Source organism: Vigna umbellata, chromosome 11, assembly GCF_029865625.1.
Source record: "Vigna umbellata cultivar VRB3 chromosome 11, Vumbellata_1.0, whole genome shotgun sequence".
Classification (NCBI taxonomy): Eukaryota; Viridiplantae; Streptophyta; class Magnoliopsida; order Fabales; family Fabaceae; genus Vigna; species Vigna umbellata.
Genome location: NC_142175.1, coordinates 27,796,579 through 27,816,910, shown reverse-complemented (window position 1 = coordinate 27,816,910; position 20,332 = coordinate 27,796,579). Strand labels below are relative to the sequence as shown.

Sequence of the window (20,332 nt, the reverse complement as noted above, 5' to 3'; positions counted from 1 at the left end):
TTCAAAAGGTGTTGGTATTTGCTACTATCTTGCGGTATTGTTATGTAAAGAAAGTTTTGAATTCTTGAGGTAAATGACATTGGTCTTAGTTCTCACAGCACATTATACCCATTAAAACCAAGTTCTTACACAAGATTAACTGGGCCACCAACTAATAGAAGTAGGGAATTTGATGTAAATTTACAGTGAGTTTCTTTTTTTACTTTTGAATGCTTTAAAATCCAATGAAGAGACTAGTTTTGAGTTTTAAAATGATGTTCAGTATGCTTCTTTTAGATTGACCTAGGGGTGTTTAGAAGAGCTTCTATGATGCAAATATCGAATATGGATGGAGCCTTGAAATAATATTTACTTGTGTATGCTGTTGTATAATGATATGATAATGTGATTATAAAATATAAAGTATTCCCATCTACATGCTATAATGCTAATGAAATAAAGAAACAAATCATCAAATATTATGAAATTAATTTTAAGAGAAAATCTTTAATATACTCTAAATATTCAAAGTTAAAATATTGATATTATAAGATATCCCAACAGTGTGTTTAGGATGCTATTTATCCTTTATGATTTGGGCAGTTAGATTATGCCATGGGCCTTAAGACTGAGTATTTTTTGGAGGTTAGAAGATATGTTCTTTGGCTTTTGGATGTCCTCTTTTCCTTTTCTATAATAGCTATTGTGTTATAAAACTGAATTTTATTCTGAATTCTTTAATTTTTCAAGACAATCTTAGACATTTGGTATAAAATTTCAGACATTTTTTGTTTTTCGAACAAATTTCCATTACACTCTTTAATGGATGCATTATGCATACAATGAATTCACATGGATGTAGTTAATAAACTATCATTATACTGATAAGCTGATGGATGGCTTCTTTGGTTTGGATGTGGTTGCAGAAATCAACGATCAACAAAGCTCCAGGATAATTATCTTCTCCAATTACAGAGAAAGTGTCAGGTAATGTTAATTTGAATTATTTAAAATCATATTCTACATAGTTGTTATTAGAAAATTTTAGTGAAATTAAAAATATATTGTGTCGATTCAATTCCTTCGGGGATATAATGAATGCACTTGAAGGTATTGGGGAATTGGTTAGAGCTACCCAGTTTACTGGTCAAAGTTCAGGTACTTTTGATTATACTTTGCTTTAGAATTGTGATTGTGTGCTCGGTTAAGTTGTGCATGGATATCCTCGAAACGAATGCACTAGTTAGTTTTTTTCTTCTGTACCATATCATTGGTCTCAACCCTCCCTTTGGTCATAACCCAACATTAGCTAACAAGTTCATAGATAAGACCTTTGGGTTTAAACCAAAGCTCCTAATTCTTATAGTAAGCACCAAAGATACAGAGGTAAGACTCTTTCTCAATGGCAATGTTTTCTTTGTATATTATTTGGATTGTACACACAAATAGTTTTTTTCTTTTGCTCTTGAGATAATAAATTGGTGTTTTTTATGCTTTGTGTTTGGCATCCACGTCTCTCTGTTGATAGGGGAATGCACTATGGCACGTTTTCCCTTTTCAAGTAAGAATCTAGTTTGAGAAGTTCCTCTCAATTGTGAATAGTGTTATTTTCCTAGGAATCTAATCTTAATGTATATTGTTTATATAGTCAGGTAGACAATGTTTTGGGTTGTCCTTGTAGTTAGAAAGCTAGCTTTCAGTTGCTATATGCAGGTGATGATTTATTTTCATTCGTCTGGCTATTTCAAAATATATCAATTTTACTTTTTTTAAACGATGTGTATCTTTGATTTTTACTATAGATAAAACCTCTGGTGGAACCAACAAAAGCTCTAATGAGTGTAAAAAGCTCAACTTTTTAGTGGCATGAATTCTTTCCCCATGGTAGTAAGCTGGAAGTCTTTAGTTTTTTGCATTATTACATTTTTTCAAAATGAATTTCTAGGGTTTGTGATTTGCAACTCTAAAAGATCTTGTTGTTGTAGTTGCACTTTTGTCTCCAATTATTCTGGTATGTGTTTACAAGTATGTGACTTGGTTAGTGTTTTAAATTTGAATATATGTAATGTAGTTATCCAAATTTTCTTTTCCTTTTTCAGGTATACTTTGAGGATACTCGGATCTGGTATGCCATATTCTCTATGTTATTTTTGGGGCATTTCGTCGCCTCGAAGAGGTCAGAACATTTCCTCTTCTAAATCCTTATCTTGGAGGGTTGTTTTGGATTGTGTTGTTTATTTCTCGAAGAGGTCAGAACACCTAACTTCCAATGCACTCTTTCCCCATATTGGATACTAGATTCTGGGGCTACCGACCACATGACACCCGTACCTAAAAATTTCTCTTCTTACACCCCTTTCCCTAGCAACAAGAAAATATCCACAACCAATGGCTCTCTAATGATTGTAGCAGGTCAAGGAGCAGTTCAAATTATTCCATCTATAACCCTTAAAAACGTCTTTCATGTTGTTTTTGTTGTTGTTATTCTTCTTTTTGTTCTTGTCCTTGTTGTTGTTGTTCTTGTTCTTGTAGTTTTAGTTGTTGTTCTTATTAGTTTTCTTGTTATTGTTGTTGTTCTTGTTCTCATTGTTGGTATTGTTGTTATTTTATTTGTTGTTATTTTTTGCATCCTTAGTTCGTTTAAGTAGATAAGCATAATTTTAAGTTAGTTAGATGAATTATACTTTGTTGGCATATTTATTCTACTGTTTTGGTAGTGATAAGAGTAGACATTAGATTAGTTTCATGTTTCTAGTTCGTTCTTGTTACTTTAAGCATATTTTAGGCTTTCACACGTGTGTTTTTTAGCCTTTGTAGTTTTTTAGCCTTTGGTTTTGTTTTTAGATCCCTTTTCCCGTCTTAGTGTTCTTCAAACAATTGTGTGGCATAATCAAAGAGACTAGTTAGATTTTAAATGTTGGTAGATGTGGCATTTGCTGCTTAGTTGGTCTATAACTTTCTCTATTGTTATCTAATTGAGTGGATCTTTTTTGTAGTGTAATCTTGATTCAATTATCTTTAATTTGAACGTAAGAACTTACATTTTAGACTTTTGTTGTGGTTGTAGTTTGATTTCGAAATTCTAGACACTTTCTAGAGTTCAATTTTGGCAACCAAATTGTTGTCAATTTTTTGCTAGATAAAAGTAGGGCAAGTGCTACATTATGATTCCTTTCTTGTTTGTTCTTGTTCTTGTTGATGATGTTGTTCTTTTTCTTTTTCTTATTGTGTTTGTTGTTCTTGTTTTTGTTGTTGATGTTGTTGTTCTCTTTGTTCTTCTTCTTATTATTGGTATTTTTCTTGTTGTTGTTGTTGTTCTTCTTCTACTTCTTGTTGATATTGTTTCAGTTCTTCTTTTTGTTGTTTTTATTGTTGTTGTTGTTGTTCTCGTTGATCATGGTATTGTTGTTGTTGTTGTTGTTATTGTTGTTCTTTTTTGTTGTTTTTTTTCTTTTGTTCTAGTTGTTGTTCCAATTGTTCTTGTTGTTGTTGTTCCAATTGTTCTTGTTATTGTTGTTCCAATTGTTCTTGTTATTGTTGTTCTGCTTGTTGTTGTTGTTCCAATTGTTCTTCTTGTTGTTGTAGTTGTTGTTATTGTTTTTCTTGGTATTGTTCTTGTTGTTCTTTTTGTTGTTTTTTTTTCTTTTGTTCTTGTTGTTATTGTTGTTGTTGATGTTGTTCTTGTTCTTGTTCTTTTTGTTGTTGTTATTCTTGTTGTTCTTGTCTTTGTTCCTTTTGTTCTTTTTGTTGATGTTGTTGATGTTTTTGATGTTCTTGTTCTTGTTCTTCTTCTTGTTGTTGTTCTTCTTGTTATTGTTGTTGTTCTTTTCGTTATTGTTGTCGTTGTTGTTGATGTTCTTGTTGTTCTTATTGTTCTTGTTGTTGATGTTGTAGTTCGCTTTGTTCTTCTTGTTGTTGTTCCTTTTCTGCTTGTTGTTGGTATTTTTCTTGTTATTGTTGTTGTTATTGTTGCTATTGTTGCTATTGTTTATTGTTGTTCTTGTCCTTGTTATTGTTGTTGTCGTTATTCTTGTTCTTGTTTTGGTTCTTGTTCTTGTTGTTGTTGTTTTTGTTGTTATTGTTCTTGTTGTTGTTCTTGTTGTTGTTGTGGTTGTTGTTCTTGGTATTGTTCTTGTTGTTGTTGTTCTTTTTGTTGTTTTTTTTCTTTTGTTCTTTTTGTTGATGTTGTTGTTCTTTTTCTTTTTGTTGTTGTTCTTGTTGTGATTGTTGATAGAAGGTCCAAGTTGATACTACTGATAACGGAAGTTCTAGGAATATAGAAATATTCGAAGAACCTCAAATCTTAGGGATTCAAAGCTGAATCCGAAATGATGCCAGAGAATTTTGAGAAGATTTTTTTGCTGGTATAAGAATCGTTCTCACCTCCCTCTGAATTCTACAACCTTCTAATAGAATTGCAACATAATGTAATTAAGCTATTGGCTGCCATATGGAGCCACGTGGCTTCTTATTGAATTCCTATATCAATATTGTTATGAAAAGGTTAACCTGTCCATACAAGGCCAAATTTCATATAACAAACGCCCCTACATCAGAAGCCGGGACCCTGCGGCTTGGAAAATTTGGGACTCCCCCAATGGTAGGAGTAGGTTCCCCCAAGGTTTGAACTCGAAACATCAGGTTCATTGCAAGGCTTTGATACCTTAAGAAAAGGTTAACCCGTCCATAGAAGGCCCAGAATTTTCTATAACATATTTTTATCAAACAGTTTGGTATAAATAATGTGGACCTCTAAATTTGTCAATCTGATTCAATTGCCTGGTCGTTTTAGTTTTCTTCATCTGTTCTAGAGCTGTGGTAGGTTCTTTTTGTTGTGCCTTCCTTATTATTAGCTTTAATTGTTTGATTGTATTTCTTGGACTTCTGGTTTTGTCTTCAATGTGTAAAAAAAAAAGAAATTGTTCAGCTGAGTCCTTGTTTGCATTGTTTAGAGACCTACACTGGATATTTGTGGCTGGTTTTTACCTTGGATTGTGGTGCTGTTTATGAACAATCTGAAAGGAAGAAGTTAGTGTGAATGGTAGCATTTTAGGTGGTGGTGATCTGAAAGATTCTCTAACTTGTGAGCTACCAAGGCTGGATTTTTCTTAAAACATTAAGCTGAGTGCATTAAACAGCAGAGAGAACACCATTTTATGTGGTTGAATTGGCCTAATTTCCTTGGCATAAGAGAGAGAGTTTGTGTGACTGAGTGCAAAGACTTGAAGACTGTGAGAAAGAGTGGTTTCCAATTATTGATTTCATGAGTGAATGAATTATTTGACTCGTTTCTGCTAGTTTTTGAGCAGTCACTGCTCTTATTTCAATTTCTTTTAGTGCACTTAATCATAAATGCTGGTTTAAGTCATTTTGTGGAGTCTTGTCCATAGTGTTCATTCCATTATCTTGTTCTGCTGTATTGAAAATTCTGGTTTAAGTGTTGTCTCATTGCAAATTCCAGATTGATGCATTGCAATTCTTATTACTTGTTATGTGCTACTTCTCTGTTGGTATGTTTGTTGAAATGTGCAGATTTGACATTGGATGAGTGGCTTCCAAGCACTTTCAAGCGTGGATTATCCAGAAGAGAGTGGTGTTGGTGCAGTAAAGCCGAGAGAGAATGTGTCGAGCGTGAGCTGAATCCGTGAAACAAACAGCAGCAGCATCTCGTTGTGGAGTTTTGAAACAGTGCCGTAAAAGTGAAAAGGAATCAGCTCGAGGAAATTCAGCATAGTTGTGAATTTGTTTCTGTTTTGTAGTTGCTATTTTGTAATTTGTCTTAGTTTTACTTTTTTTTTGGATTTCTGTGTAAAAGGCCATTAAAGTCCAAGTGTTTTGAAAGAATCTTTGGTGTTCTTTCAACCCTTGGCAACTTTTCTTGCTTGGTTTGGAGTTTTCATTTTTTAGACGGTGAGTGTGTCTTGTTAGCCACAGCTACAAGTCTCACCATAGGAATTAAGCTTGTTTGAATCTTTGTTTCACTTGTTTAGGAGTAATTTAGGTTAAAAGAGATTAAACTCTAAGTTTTGTCACATTAGATGTCCAAAATTAGGAGTTTAGTTTTTTAATTGTCTTTAATTGTTTGTGTGTGATAGAGTTATATATTTTGTTTTTAAAGGTAATTTTAGTTTAAGAAGAAATTAATTAGTAGTCTAAGACAAATTAGATAGGAGCTAAGCATTAGTGTGATTACTGTGGTCATTGTATTTTCTGTTTTTTCTTTGATATTATTATTTATCAAAATGCTACTATTGCGGATAAATATATATAATGCTTTGACAGTTGTTTGTGTGCGGGTTCTTGTGATTGCTGTAAGTACATTGTCATTAATTTTTTACTTCCCACCCCCTTCTTCAAATATGTTTATCATAACAGGAGGATATCATATTCCCTTCTTTTTTGTTTGTATAGTTTGGTCTTGATTTGAACTTTCATTTCTAGTTTTAAACTTTTGTAGCTAATTTCTTTTATTGTTTTAAGTAGATTTAAATTTTATTTTTGTGTTCTAAAATTGTAGAGATGTTAATTAGGATTTTCTTGTTGTTTTAAGAGTAGTTACGAGTCTTTGACCTGTTTTAATATACTGTTTCAAATTCAATAGTGTGATTCTTAGTTATTTGTTGTTTTTAGAGGTGAGTTATTTGTTGTTTTTAGAGTTGAGTTATTTTTTGTTGTAAGAGTTGTTTTTGAGTTTTTGATGTGATTTTAACGAGTATTTCATAGCTGTTTTTTAATCAGTTCTCATATGATAAAATACATAAAATTTAATGAAGTTGCTCACTCTAACACCTTAATAAACTATTAGGAATTGATTTAAATATTGTCCCTTTTGTTGTTTTATTTATAGCTTAAAGTTTGTCATATTTTTACTTTTTTCATTATTTTGTTGTAATGTTTTAAGTCTTTTTTAGGTTGAAGTAGTCATATTTTGCATCTTTAGTTCTTTCGAGTAGATAAGCATAGTTTTAGACTAGTTTGATGAATTAGAATTTGTTGGTATAAATATTCTATTGTTTTGGTTTTGCTAAGAATATACATTAGATTTGTTACATGTTTCTACTTCATTCTTATTAGTATATCTTAGAGTTTGTCCTTTTTTTACTTTTTTCAATAATCTGTTTTATTAAGCTTACATAATCATAATTTCTACCTTTGGTTCTTTTGAGTAGATAAGGAATGCTTTAGGTTAGTTTGATGAATTATAATTTGTTAATATAGTTATTTTATTGTTTTAGTAGTGATAAAAGTAAACGTTAGATTAGTTGTATGTTTTTATTTCGTTCTTGTTTGTTTTAGAATATTTGTAGGATTTCACTAGAGAGTTTTTGAGCTTTAGTTGATTTATTGCATTTGGTTTTCTTTTTAGCTCTCTTTTATCATACAAAAGTTGTTCAAACAATTATGTTGCATTTTGCTTTTATGGTTTAATACAGTTTTAGTTTTTACCTACTAGTTAGTATTATATTTCTTGGTACGGATAGTTGAATTTTAGATTAGTTATTGTCTTGAGTTGTGTTCAAAACTTCTGTGTTGTTTCGTTTCCATTTCCTATATTGTCAATGTGTTGAGTTGGCTTGATATTTTAGTTCTGCATAATCATAGAAAATAGTTAAATAGATTTTAAATGTTGATAGATGTGCCCTTTGCTACTTAGATTTTGTTCTTGTTCTTTTTGTTGTTGTTTTTACTTTTGTTCTTGTTTTTGTAGTTTTTGGTGTTGTTTTGTTGTTATTGTTGTTGATGATGTTATTCTTGTTGTTCTTGTTTTTATTGTTCTATTTCTTATTGTTCTTGTTCTTATTGTTCTTGTTATTAATGTTGGTGTTGGTGTTATTCTTGTTGTTTTTGTTCTTTTTTTTTATGTTATTGTTTTAGTTTTTGTTGTTGTTGTTCTTATTGTAGTTGTTGTTATTGTTCTTAATATTGTCTTGTTGTTCTTGTTATTTTTTTTGTTCTTGTTCTTGTTGTTCTTGTTATTTTTTATGTTATTTTTTCTTTTGTCATTATTGTTCTTATTCTTTTTGTTGTTGTTTTTGTTCTTATTGTTCTTGTTTTTGTTTTTATTCTTGTTTTTGTTCATGTTCTTGTTGATGTTTTTGTTGTCGTTGTTTTTCTTCTTTTTGTTGTTGTTCTTGTTCTTATTGTTGTTTATGTTCCTGTTCTTCTTGTTGTTGATGTTAGTGTGCTTGTTCTCTTTGTTCTTCTTGTTGTTGTTTCTTTTCTTGTTATTTTTCTTGTTCTTGTTCTTATTCTTGTTCTTTCTGTTGCTGCTGTTATTGTTGTTGTTGATTTTATTGTTTTTAATGTTCTTGTTTTTCGTTTTATTGTTATTGTTTTTGTTGATGTTGTTGTTCTTGTTCTTGTTGATATTGTTGTTGTTGTTGTTGTTGTCTTTGTTGTTTTTCTTTTTGTTTGTATATTTGTTTTTTGTAGTTGTTTGTTCTTGTTGTGTTTTTTGTTATTGTTGTTTTTGTTGTTGTTCCTGTTGTTTTTGTTGAACTTATTTCTCTTGTTGTTTTTGTTGAACTTATTTCTCTTGTTGATTTTATTGTTCTTGTTTTTTTTTGTTGTTTTTGTTCTTTTTGTTGCTGTTGTTGGTATTGTAATTATTGTTTTTTGTGTTCTTGTTCTTTTTTTTTTGTTATTGTTGTTGTTCTGGTTTTTTTGTTATTGTCCTTGTTCTTGTTATTATTATTGTTACTATTTTTGTTGTTTTACTGTTTGTTTATGATGATGATGTTGTTATTGTTCTTTTTATTCTGGTTGTTGTTGTTATTGTTGTTCTTCTTCTTCTTATCATTCTTCTTGTTGGTGTTCTTGTTCTTGTTGTTATTCTTATTCTTGTTGTTGTTCTTGTTATTTTTATTGTTGTTTTGATTCTTGTTCTTGTTCTTTTTGTTGTAATTTTTGTTGTTATTCTTGCCGTTGGTCTTGTCTTTGTTCTTCTTGTTGTTATTCTTGTTATTGTTATTATTATTGTTCTTATTATTGTAGTTGTTTTATTAGTTTTTTTGTTATTGTTGTGTTCTCATTCTTGTTGTTAATGTTATTCTTGTTCTTGTTGTTCTTGTCATTCTTTTTATTGTTCTTGTTCTTTTGGTTCTTGGTGGTGTTGTTCTTTTTTTTTTGTTATTCTTGTTCTAGTTGTTGTTTTTCTTGTTGTTGTTGTTCTTGTTGTTATTATTGTTTTTGTTGTTGTTGTTGATCTTGTTTTTGTTATTGTTGTTGTTATTATTATTATTCTTATGCTTGCTCAATTGTTCATGTTATTTTTGTTGTTCATGTTCTTGTTGTTTTGTTTTGTTGTTGTTATTATCTTTTTGGTTCTTGTTCTTGTTCTTTTTGTTATTGTTGACGTTGTTATTATTGTTGTTGTTGTTGTTCTTGTTCTTTTTATTTTTCTTGTTGTATTTATTGTTATTGTTCAAATTGTTCTTGTTGATATTATTATTCTTCTTGTTCAGTCTTTCTTGTGGTTGTTTTTGTTGTTGTTGTTATTGTTGCTGTTGTAGTTGTTGTTGTTATTGTTGTTGTTGTTCATGTTGTTATTCTTGCTTAATTGTTTTTTTGTTATTTTTGTTGTTGATGTTCTTGTTCTTGTTGTTCTGTTTTGTTGTTGTTTTTGTTTTAGTTCTTGTTGTTGTTTTTGTTTTTCTTGTTGTTGTTCTTTATTTCTTGGTTTTGTTCTTCTTGTTATATTTTTCATCCCTAGTTCTTATAAGTATACAAGCACAATTTTAAGTTAGTTTTCTACTGCTTTGGTAGTTATAAGATTAAACATAAGATTAGTTTCATGTTTTTGGTTCATTCTTGTTGTTCCTGTTGTTGTTGTTATTCTTATCATTGTTCTGGTTCTCGTTTTTGTTGTTGTTATTGTTTTTGTAGTGTTAGTTTGTGGGTTTCTTCTTGTTATTTTTGTTGTTATTCTTTTTAGTGTTCTTGTCCTTGTTCTTTTTGTTGTTGTTGTAGTTGTTGTTCTTATTAGTTTTCTTGTTATTGTTGTGTTTTCATTCTCGTTGTTGTTGTTCTTCTTGCTATTCTGCTTGTTGATGATGTTATTCTTATTCTTGTTGTTGTTATTCTTTTTATTGTTCTTGTTTTTTTTGTTCTTGTTCTTGTTCTTGTTTTTTTTTGTTCTTGTTGTTGTTGTTGTTCTAATTATTGTTTTTGTTTTTGTTATTGTTATTGTTTTTGTTCTTGTCATTAGTTTTTTGTTGTTATTATTTTGTTCTTTTTGTTGTTGTTGTTGTTATTCTTGTTCTTGTTGTTGTTTTTACTGTTGTTATTCTTCTTGTTCTTATTCTTGCTCAATTGTTCTTGTTGTTATTTTTGTTGTTGACGTTCTTGTTCTTGTTGTTGTTTTGTCTTGTTGTTGTTATTGTTGTTTTGGTTCTTGTTCTTGTTTTTTTTTGTTATTGTTGACGTTGTTGTTGTTATTGTTGTCATTCTTGTTCTTGCTAATTTTGTTGTTGTTATTCTTGTTCAAATTGTTCTTCTTATTGTTGTTGTTGTTGTTGATGTTATAATTGTTGACGTTGTCATTCTTGTTGTTGTTATTCTTCTTATTCTTATTTAGTCTTTCTTGTGGTTATTTTTGTTTTTGTTGTTGTTGTTTTTGTTATTATTGTTGTTCTTGTTGTTATTGTAGTTGTTCTTGTTCTAATTCTTGTTGTTGTTCTTGTGCTTGTTTTTGTTTTTCTTGTTGTTCTTCTTCTAATTGTTGTTGTTCTTTGTTTCTTGTTTTTGTTGTAGTTCTTGTTGCTGTAATATTTTCCATCCTTAGTTCTTATAAGTAGATAAGCACAATTTTAAGTTAGTTTTTTACTGTTTTGGTTTGTTCTTGGTTTTCCTGTTGTTGTTGTTGTTATTCTAATTATTGTTCTAGTTCTCGTTGTTCTTATTGTTGTTGTTCTTGTTGTTGTTTTTGTTATTCTTGTTATTATATTTTTTGTACTTGTTGTTGGTGGGTTTCTTGTTGTTTTTGTTGTTGTTATTCTTTTTGTTGTTCTTGTCCTTGTTGTTCTTGTTCTTGTTCTTGTAGTTTTAGTTGTTCTTATTAGTTTTCTTGTTATTGTTGTTGTTCTTGTTCTCGTTGTTGGTATTGTTGTTGTTATTTTATTTGTTGTTGTTATATTTTGCATCCTTAGTTCGTTTATGTAGATAACCATAATTTTAAGTTAGTTTGATGAATTATACTTTGTTGGCATATTTATTCTACTGTTTTGGTAGTGATAAGAGTAGACATTAGATTACTTTCATGTTTCTAGTTCATTCTTGTTAGCCTTTGGTTTTGTTTTTAGCTCCATTTTCCCGTCTTAATGTTCTTTAAACAATTGTGTGGCATAATCATAGAGACTAGTTAGATTTTAAATGTTGGTAGATGTGGCATTTGCGGCTTAGTTGGTCTATAACTTTCTCTATAGTTATCTAATTGAGTGGATCTTTTTTATAGTGTAATCTTGATTCAATTATCTTTAATTTGAATGTAAGAACTTACATTTTAGACTTCTGTTGTGGTTGTAGTTTGATTTCGAAATTTCAGACACTTTCTAGAGTTCAATTTTGGCAACCAAATTGTTGTCATTTTTTTGCTAGATAAAAGTAGGGCAAGTGCTACATTATTATTCCTTTCTATAGTATCCTTTTGTTGTTTTTGAGAATAGCTTAAAGTATGTATTTTTTTTACATTTTCAATTATTTTGTTCTTGTTTTTGTAGTTTTTTTTTGGTTTTTTATTGTTGCTGTTGCTATTATTGTTATTTTTGTTGGTTTTGTTTTTGTTGTCGATGATGTTGTTCCTTTTGTTCTTATTGTTGTTGTTGTTATTCTTCTTCTTGTTGGTATTGTTTTAGTTGTTCTTTTTGTTTTTGTTTTTGTTTTTGTTCTTATTCTTGTTATAGTTGTTGTTACTATTATTGTTATTGTTTTTTGTTGTTTTGTTTTTCTTTTGTTTTTGTTGTTGTTATTGTTGTTGTCCATGTTGTTCTTCTTGTTGTTGTTCCAATTGTTCTTGTTGTTTTTTGTTCTTCTTGTTGTAGTTGTTCTTGGTATTGTTCTTGTTGTTTTTTTTCTTTTGTTCTTGTTGTTGTTGATGATAATGTTTTTGTTATTCTTCTTCTTTTTTTATGTTGTTGTTCTTCTTTTTTTATGTTGTTGTTGTTCTTGTGTTTGTTCTTGTTTTTGTTCTTGATGTTCTTTTGGTTGATGTTGTTGTTGTTTTTGATGTTCTTTTTGCTCTTGTTTTTGTTGATGTTGTTCTTGTTCTTGTTGTTCTTGTTTTTGTTGTTGTTCTTTTTATTTTTCCTATTGTGTTTGTTATTTTTGTTATTGTTGTTGTTCATGTTGTTGGTGTTTTTGTTGTTCTTGTTCTTGTTATTTTTGTTGTTGATGTTGTTGTTCTATTTGTTTTTCTTCTGGTTCTGATTTTTATTGTTGTTGTTTCTTTTGTTCTTCTTGTTGGTATTTTTCTTGTTGTTGTTGTTGTTGTTCTTTTTCTTCTTTTTCTTCTTGTTGGTATTGTTTCAGTTGTTCTTGTTGTTGTTGTTCATGTTGTAGTAGTTGTTGTTCTTGTTGTTCATGGTATTGTTCTTGTTGTTGTTCTTTTTTGTTATTTTTTTTCTTTTGTTCTAGTTGTTGTTCTTGTTTTTCTTGGTATTGTTCTTGTTGTTCTTTTTTTTCTTTTGTTCTTGTTGTTGTTGTTTATGATGTTGTAGTTGTTTTTGTCCTTTTTGTTGTTATTTTTGTCTGTGTTCTTTTTGTTGATGTTGTTGTTTTTTATGTTCTTGTTCTTGTTCTTTTTTAGGATGTTCTTGTTCTTCTTCTTGTTGTTGTTCTTCTTCTTGTTATTTTTATTGTTGTTGTTGTTCTTTTTGTTATTGTTGTTGTGGTTGTTGATGTTGTTGATGTTGTTGATGTTGTTGATGTTCTTATTGTTCTTGTTGTTGATGTTGTTGTTCTCTTTGTTCTTCTTGTTGTTCTTTTTGTTGTTGTTGTTCTTTTTTTGCTTGTTGTTGGTATTTTTTTTGTTGTCGTTGTTCTTGTTTATTGTTATTCTTGTCCTCGTTATTTATCTTGTCGTTATTCGTGTTCTTATTTTGGTTCTTATTTTTGTTGTTGTACCAATTGTTCTTGTTGGTATTGTTGTTGTTCTTGTTGTTGTTGTTCTTGTTGTTCTTGTTGTTGTTTTTTTTTCTTTTGTTCTTGTTGTTGATGTTCTTGTTCTTTTTGTTGTTAATCTTGTTCTTTTTGTTGTTGTTCTTGTTGTGATTGTTCTTGTTTTTGTTCTTTTTGTTGATTTTATTGTTGTTTTTTATGTTCTTGTTGTTTTTGTTTTTGTTCTTTTTTATGATATTGTTGTTCTTGTTATTGTTCTTCTTTTTCTTATTGGTGTTATTGTTGTTGTTGTTCTTTTTGTTATTGTTGTTGTTGTTCTTTTTGTTATTGTTGTTGTTGTTCTTTTTATTATTGTTGTTGTTGCCGATGTTGTTGATGTTCTTGTTGTGGATGTTATTGTTCTCTTTGTTCTTCTTTTTGTTCTTGTTCTTGTTCCTTTTCTAGTTGTTGTTGGTATTTTTCTTGTTATTGTTGTTGGTATTGTTCTTCTTCTTGTTGTTGTTATTTTTGTTATTGTTTAGTGTTGTTCTTGTTCTTGTTCTTGATGTTCTTTTTGTTGATGTTGTTGATGTTTTTGATGTTCTTTTGCTCTTGTTCTTGTTCTTGTTGATGTTGTTCTTGTTCTTGTTGTTCTTGTTTTTGTTGTTGTTCTTTTTATTTTTCTTATTGTGTTTGTTATTTATGTTATTGTTGTTGTTCATGTTGTTGGTGTTTTTGTTGTTCTTGTTCTTGCTTTTGTTGTTGATGTTATTGTTCTCTTTGTTCTTCTTCTGGTTCTGGTTTTTATTGTTGTTTCTTTTGTTCTTCTTGTTAGTATTTTTCTTGTTGTTGTTGTTCTTCTTCTTCTTTTTCTTCTTGTTTGTATTGTTTCAGTTGTTCTTGTTGTTGTTGTTCATGTTGTAGTAGTTGTTGTTCTTGTTGTTCATGGTATTGTTCTTGTTGTTTTTGTTATTGTTGTTTTTGTTATTGTTGTTATTGTTGTTGTTCTTTTTTATGGTTTCTTTTCTTTTTTTCTAGTTGTTGTTCTTCTTGTTATTCCAATTGTTCTTGTTATTGTTGTTGTTGTTCTTGTTTTTCTTGGTATTGTTCTTGTTCTTTTTGTTGTTGTTTTTTTTTTATTATTCTTCTTGTTGTTTATGATGTTGTTGTAGTTGTTTTTGTTCTTTTTGTTGTTGTTGTTTTTGTCTTTGTTCTTTCTGTTGATGTTGTTGTTTTTGATGTTCTTGTTCTTTTTTATGATGTTCTTGTTCTTCTTCTTGTTGTTCTTGTTATTGTTGTTGTTATTCTTTTTGTATTGTTGTTGATGTTCATGTTGTTCTTGTTGTTGTTCGTTTTCTGCTTGTTGGTATTTTTCTTGTTGTTATTGTCGTTTTTATTGTTTATTGTTGTTCTTGTCCTTGTTATTGTTCTTGTCATTATTCGTGTTCGTATTTTGGTTCTTGTTCTTGTTGTTGTACCAATTGTTCTTGTTCATGTTCCAATTGTTCTTGTTGTTGTTGTTGTTGTGGTTGTTGTTCTTGGTAATATTCTTGTTGTTCTTGTTTTTTTTGTTGTTTTTTTCTTTTGTTCTTGTTGTTGATGTTCTTCTTCTTTTTGTTGTTGTTCTTGTTCTTTTTGTTGTTGTTCTTGTTGTGATTGTTCTTGTTTTTGTTCTTTTTGTTGATGTTATTGTTGTTTTTGATGTTGTTGTTGTTGTTCTTGTTGTTGTTCTTGTTGTTCTTCTTTTTCTTATTGGTGTTATTGTTGTTGTTGTTCTTTTTGTTATTGTTGTTGTTGATGTTGTTCATGTTCTTGTTGTTGTGGGTGTTGTTGTTCTCTTTGTTCTTCTTGTTCTTGTTGTTGTTCCTTTTCTGGTTGTTGGTATTTTTCTTGTTATTGTTGTTGGTATTGTTCTTCTTGTTATTGTTATTTTTGTTATTGTTTAGTGTTGTTCTTATGCCTATGCTTGTTGTTGTCGTTATTCTTGTTCTTGATTTGGTTCTTGTTGTTGTTGTTGTTGTTATTGTTGTTATTTTTATTGTTCTTGATGTTCTTATTTTTTGTTTCGTTGTTATTATTTTTGTTGATGTTGTTCTTCTTCTTGTTCGTGTTGTTGTTGTTGTTGTTATTCTTATTCTTTTTCTTGTTCTTATTGTTCTTGCTATTGGTTTTGTTGCTCTTCTTCTTCTTGTTGTTCTTCTTGTTTTTGTTGTTGTCCTTTTTGTTCTTGTTGTTGTTGTTATTATTGTTCTTGTTGTTTTTGCTTTTTTTTTGTTGTACTTCTTGTTCTTGTTGTTATTAGTCTTGTTGATGACCTTATTTTCATTGTTCTTGTTCTTGTTTTTGCTATTGTTGTTGTTTTCGGTTTGGTTCATGCTTTTTTTGTGTTCTTATTCTTGTTCTTGTTTTTAGTTTTTTTGTTCTTGTTATTTTTCTTCTTGTTGTTGTTATTCTTATTGTTCTTGTGGTTGTTGTTGTGGTTCTGGTTGTTGTTGTTGTTATTGTTCTTGTTGTTCTTCTTCTTGTTGCTATTATTGTTTTTGTTGTTGTTGTTGTTATTGTTGTTGTTCTTATTCTTTTTATTGTTGTTCTTGTTGTTGTTCTTTTTATTGTTGTTCTTCTTCTTTTTTGGGTTGTTGTAGTTCTTGTTCTTGTTTTTGTTCATATTGTTGTTGTAGTTGTTGTTCTTGTTGTTGTTGTTAAATTTCTTATTCTCTTGTAGTTGTTATTGTTGTTCTTGTTCCTATTCTTGTTGTTGTTATTCTTGTTCTTTTCTTGTTTTTGTTGTAGTTGATGTTGTTGTTGTTGTTGTTGTTAATTTTATTATTCTTGTTGTTTTTGTTATTGTTGTTCTTGTTGCTATTCTTAGTTTTCTTGTTCTTGCTCTTGTTGTTGTTCTTGTTCTTGTTGTTATTCTTTTTATTGTTATTGTTTTTTTTGTTCTTTTTGTTGTTGTTTTTCTTCTTTTTGTTGTTGTTACTCTTGTTGTGGTTGTTGTTCTTGTTGTTGTTGTTCCTTTTATCGTTGTTGTTATTGTTCTTCTTGTTGTTATTATTATTGTTTTTGTTGTCGTTGTTCTATTTATTGTTGTTGTTGTTGTTCTTGTTCTTTTTGTTGTTCTTGTTGTTGTTGTTCATGTTATTGTTCTTGTTGTTATTCTTCTTGTTCTTGTTGTTCTTGTTGTTGTTTTAGTTGTTGTTGTTCTTGTTCTTGGTGTTGTTTTTGTTGTTGTTCTTGTTGTCGTTATTGTTGTTGTTCTTGTTGTTGTTTTTGTTGTCGTTATTGTTGTTGTTCTTGTTGTTGTTTTCTGGTTGTTCTTGTTGTTGTTCTTGTTATTATTCGTGCTTTTCTTGTTCTTCTTATTATTGTTCAATGTTTTTCTGCAGATGCGTTAATGGCGGAGGCGCGAGGGTTTGGTTTCGATTGGGTTTTTTGGGTGTTGGCAGCGCGATAGGATGGTGACAACTAGGATGGTTGGTGGCAGTAGAGGTGGTCGCAGCAGCTAGGTTGCGTTTACAGGTGTGTGGCGATTAGTGTGTCAGCGACCTGAAGGTTGACAGTAGAGATGACTGAAAGACATGTCAGAATAAAATAAATTCCACGTCATTTAAAAACCAAGATGACAATGCCATGTCAACTTAACAATAACACCGTTAGGTCCAATTTAGCGGTAGGAGTGTATTTGTTTTAATTTTTCAAAAATAAGAAGCCAATTGAGACGTCGAAAAAAAAAATGGACCTATTTGAGATTTTGGACGAAAATAGAGACATAGTTTTAATAATATTTTCTTTTACTTGATGATACAATGATATTAAAATTTATGATATTGTTGTAATAATGTATTAGAGATACAACAAAATATAATATAGGTATTAAACTTCATTTTTAATTGATTATTAACTTATTTGCCTATGATATTTTTTCTTATAAAATGTCTTAGTTGTATTCTAAGTATATTAAATTCACATGAATACAAATAATATAAAATAGGTCTTCATTAAATATAAATTAAAAAGACAAATTAACATATGTAAAAACATAATAATGAAAAACAAACGAGAGAGTATAGCGAACTCGAAGAAAGAAAATCATATATTCTTTAGAAGATCGAAAATACAATAAAATGAAGAGATTTTAGAAACAGAACTTTGGTAATTAATTAACTTTTGTTAAAAAGCCTCCCTAATAATGAATATTTTTCATTCATAAAAAAATGTGACATCTTATTTTAAAAGATTGATCTCCATATTACTTGTACTAATGACTTATTACAAAATGAGGTAAAAAAAATTTCCAATACTGAATTCATTTATCAATATTATTTGTGCTATTTTTTTACCATTTATTTTCCATTTATACAGATATTTCTCTTTATTTCAAGAAAAACCTCTAAAGGCTACATTATAACTTTATTCTAATTTGTATATTTGTATCACAATTAAAAATAGTTATTTCTATCACCTATTACATCTATTACATGTAATCATACAAAATTGTGAAGAGGCAGCAACATCTTTTATCAGAAAAGTCTCAAAATTGAAAATGGATCAAAACGAATCCATCAGAGAGATAAATAAGCTAAATGAATATATTGAAAAAGAAAAAAAAATGAAGTTAAGTTTTAAAAAAATAAAATAAAAGACAAAAATAAGTAACCAGTAATATATAATAATAGCCTGTAACATATAAACCAGTATTATCAGTACATCAAAGCTTGGCTTGATAATAAAAACAACATAAAGTGAGACACCTTCCACAAACAAGATTTAGCAAAGATTAATGGTTTCGAATTGAAACATAAGAAAAATCTAACTGAGAATTGTTTTTGATAAAGACCACAAACATTTTCTTGTTTCGATGCACTGAGAGACAAAACACTGATACAAACAACTGTATCCTCCTCTCCCCAATGCATCTTTCAAGCAAAAAAACAAATACATAAATAAATAAGTCTACAACAATCATAGCAACATAGCCTAGTCTGAAGTGATATCAATTGAGAGAACTTTCTCTCCCTCTTTCTCTGCTATCTCAGACTCAAACATAACCATGGGATGCCTACCTCGTAAGCTGTCAGAACCTAAAGAACTTCAAGTTTCAAAAGGAAAAGTTTGGAAGGAGAAGTATGCAAGGTTTTTCATCATCAAGCACTGTGTTCTGATGCTAATTTGCTGGAAGAAAAATAACTGTGATTGATTCTCCCTGTACTGTGCTGTACTGATTTTTAATTTGGTAAGAGTACACATGTCTCATTCATCCACTTTAGAGAATGTATCAAGAAAAATCATGTGAGGAGTACCAAGTTGTTTGTTTAGTTGCAAACAGTCCATGTGCATGATGTTTCACTAAATTTTCACTTGTTTTGTTCTTTACAATGCTTTGAAGATGGAATTCCCAGTTTTGCAAACACCACCATAATCATAGCATCATTTTTCATTGTAACATCTAAATAAACTAGCATATCGCCTTGCATGTGTGAATAAGTTGTTTCTGAATTTAGTGAAACTTTTAATATCTGATCCATTGATTTCGTCAAATATTGAAACTGATACAGCATGGAATTTTGAAATTAATGGCTAAAACTTATCCTTTAATTTGGCAAATCCTCTGGATTCTATTCCAGTTTCAATGTTTAAAGCTCTCAACTCAAGTATTCATTTGGCAAACAGGTTCTATGCATAGTATCAGAAAACTGAAAATTTGTAAAAGAACAGAAATCCAAGATAAGAGTTCAACTTAAACCAGAACTCCATAACTCCACAATGGAGAAAAACACTGAAAACAAAATTTTTCAAAGCATTACTCACTAAAACGTGCTTAGTATCTACTTTCAATAAAAAAGAAAAAAAAGTGTGATTTCACAAATGAAGTAGAAAACCTCATCCTCAATCAATGACATTAGCAGAATGGTATCAGATACCTTATCAAAACCTAAAACTATCTCCTCCACTCCTTATTCACCCCTCAAAGAATTTCATTTCGACCAAAAGGAAACCAAGAAACATATGCAATCACTCCCTCTCCTTTCTTTTCAAATCTCCATCTTGAACTTGAAAAAAAAAAAAAAAAAACCCTTTAAGAGAAAATACACAGGTAGATGATGAAACTCAGGTGAATATCTCAAAATCTCAAAAGTAAATAACTTTTCACATTCTGTAATCAAATTAAACACAAAACAGTAAAAATAAAGAAGACAGTGTAAACCTATCAAGATGCATCCATCTACCCATTGACTAAATCGTACACGAAACCACGATCTCTGAAATAAAATAAACAAACTCCATATATTAAAAACACGAAAGGTAACTGAGGATCCACAAAACTCCGCAAAAACACAGAAACATGAGAGCTTTTTTACATATATGTCTATAGTAAAAACATGAAGAAATATGCGAACCCAGCAGAGGAAACATAAGATTAAGAACTAGGAGGGAAGATTGGAGTTGGAGGGAAGAGGGGTGGTGGGTTGAGCGAGGAAGAGAGGATGATCATCGTTGTGGTTGTGGTTGCTGTCATCATCGTTGTCGATGCTGAGGTTGATGCAAGAACAGCGTTCCAACGAAGCAAAGAAAGCATATGCCACGTTGGCACCGACCCAGTTGGCCATTCGGTCCAGTTTGTCGCACGACATGAACCCACAGTAGTTGTTATTGTCGTTGCTGCTGTTAACGTTGTCCATTTTGGGTGGTTCCTAATCACACTGTTTCTGCAGAGAGAGAGAAAGAGAGATGCAGATTATGAGAACAGTAGCATAGAGAGTGCTTCAGAACTTTTTCTTCTTTCTCACTTTTTGACTTTTCTGTATCAATTTATTAATTCAATTTCTGTCTCTTACGTTTTGCAAATTCCAGGTCTCAAATTCAGTGTACACACCAGCTTTTATGGCTTCCCATATTTTTCACTCATTATAATATATTTGAATTTTGAATCTAATAAAAGTAATACATAAATGGAATATAATAAAATCAATAAAATCATTCTTTTTATATTGAGTTTTATATTTATTTATATACTAAATAAACTCGTTTTTATCTTTAACCATTAAATCTTTAACAAACTATGGATGTAATGTATGTAAAATTTTAGTGACGTGAAGTTTTACATTATCTAAAGATAAAGAGGTTCAGTAATTATGTAAAGAATAAATATTTATAAAATTATTGTTTTAAGAATTTGAGTTTAAAGTGATGTAAATTCTTCGAACAAGTTGAAGTATATTTTATTGTTGTGTTTTTTTTAAAGAATCTTTTGAAAAATTTA

General features: G+C 29.7%; 2 protein-coding genes across 14 annotated transcripts in view; one reads left to right on the top strand and one right to left on the bottom strand.

Annotated features, from left to right (window-relative positions):
• The window catches only part of LOC148191406 (uncharacterized), a 39,097-nt gene extending 22,113 nt beyond the window's left edge, over positions 1-16,984 (top strand). For 3 of the 13 annotated variants that reach the window (XR_015782978.1, XR_015782979.1, XR_015782980.1), the window contains 6 exons: positions 906-966; positions 1,090-1,540; positions 1,628-1,692; positions 1,782-1,863; positions 2,079-2,228; positions 16,458-16,984. Coding sequence is in view for 9 of the 13 variants with exons in the window: in XM_088102022.1 (XP_087958148.1) it covers positions 906-966; positions 1,508-1,540; positions 2,079-2,228; positions 16,458-16,533 (320 nt within the window). In the remaining 4 variants the exon portion in view is untranslated. The remainder of the gene's footprint in view (positions 1-905; positions 967-1,089; positions 1,541-1,627; positions 1,693-1,781; positions 1,864-2,078; positions 2,229-16,457) is intronic. The other 10 variants (XM_088102023.1, XM_088102021.1, XM_088102019.1 and 7 more) reach the window with 7 other exon arrangements.
• A 2,346-nt stretch (positions 16,985-19,330) lies between these two features.
• LOC148191405 (uncharacterized) lies at positions 19,331-19,936 on the bottom strand. Its single transcript, XM_088101650.1, has one exon. It carries the CDS (start codon positions 19,749-19,751, stop codon positions 19,497-19,499), a length of 255 nt encoding a protein of 84 aa, XP_087957776.1. The 5' UTR covers positions 19,752-19,936; the 3' UTR covers positions 19,331-19,496.
• Positions 19,937-20,332: the final 396 nt, after the last annotated feature.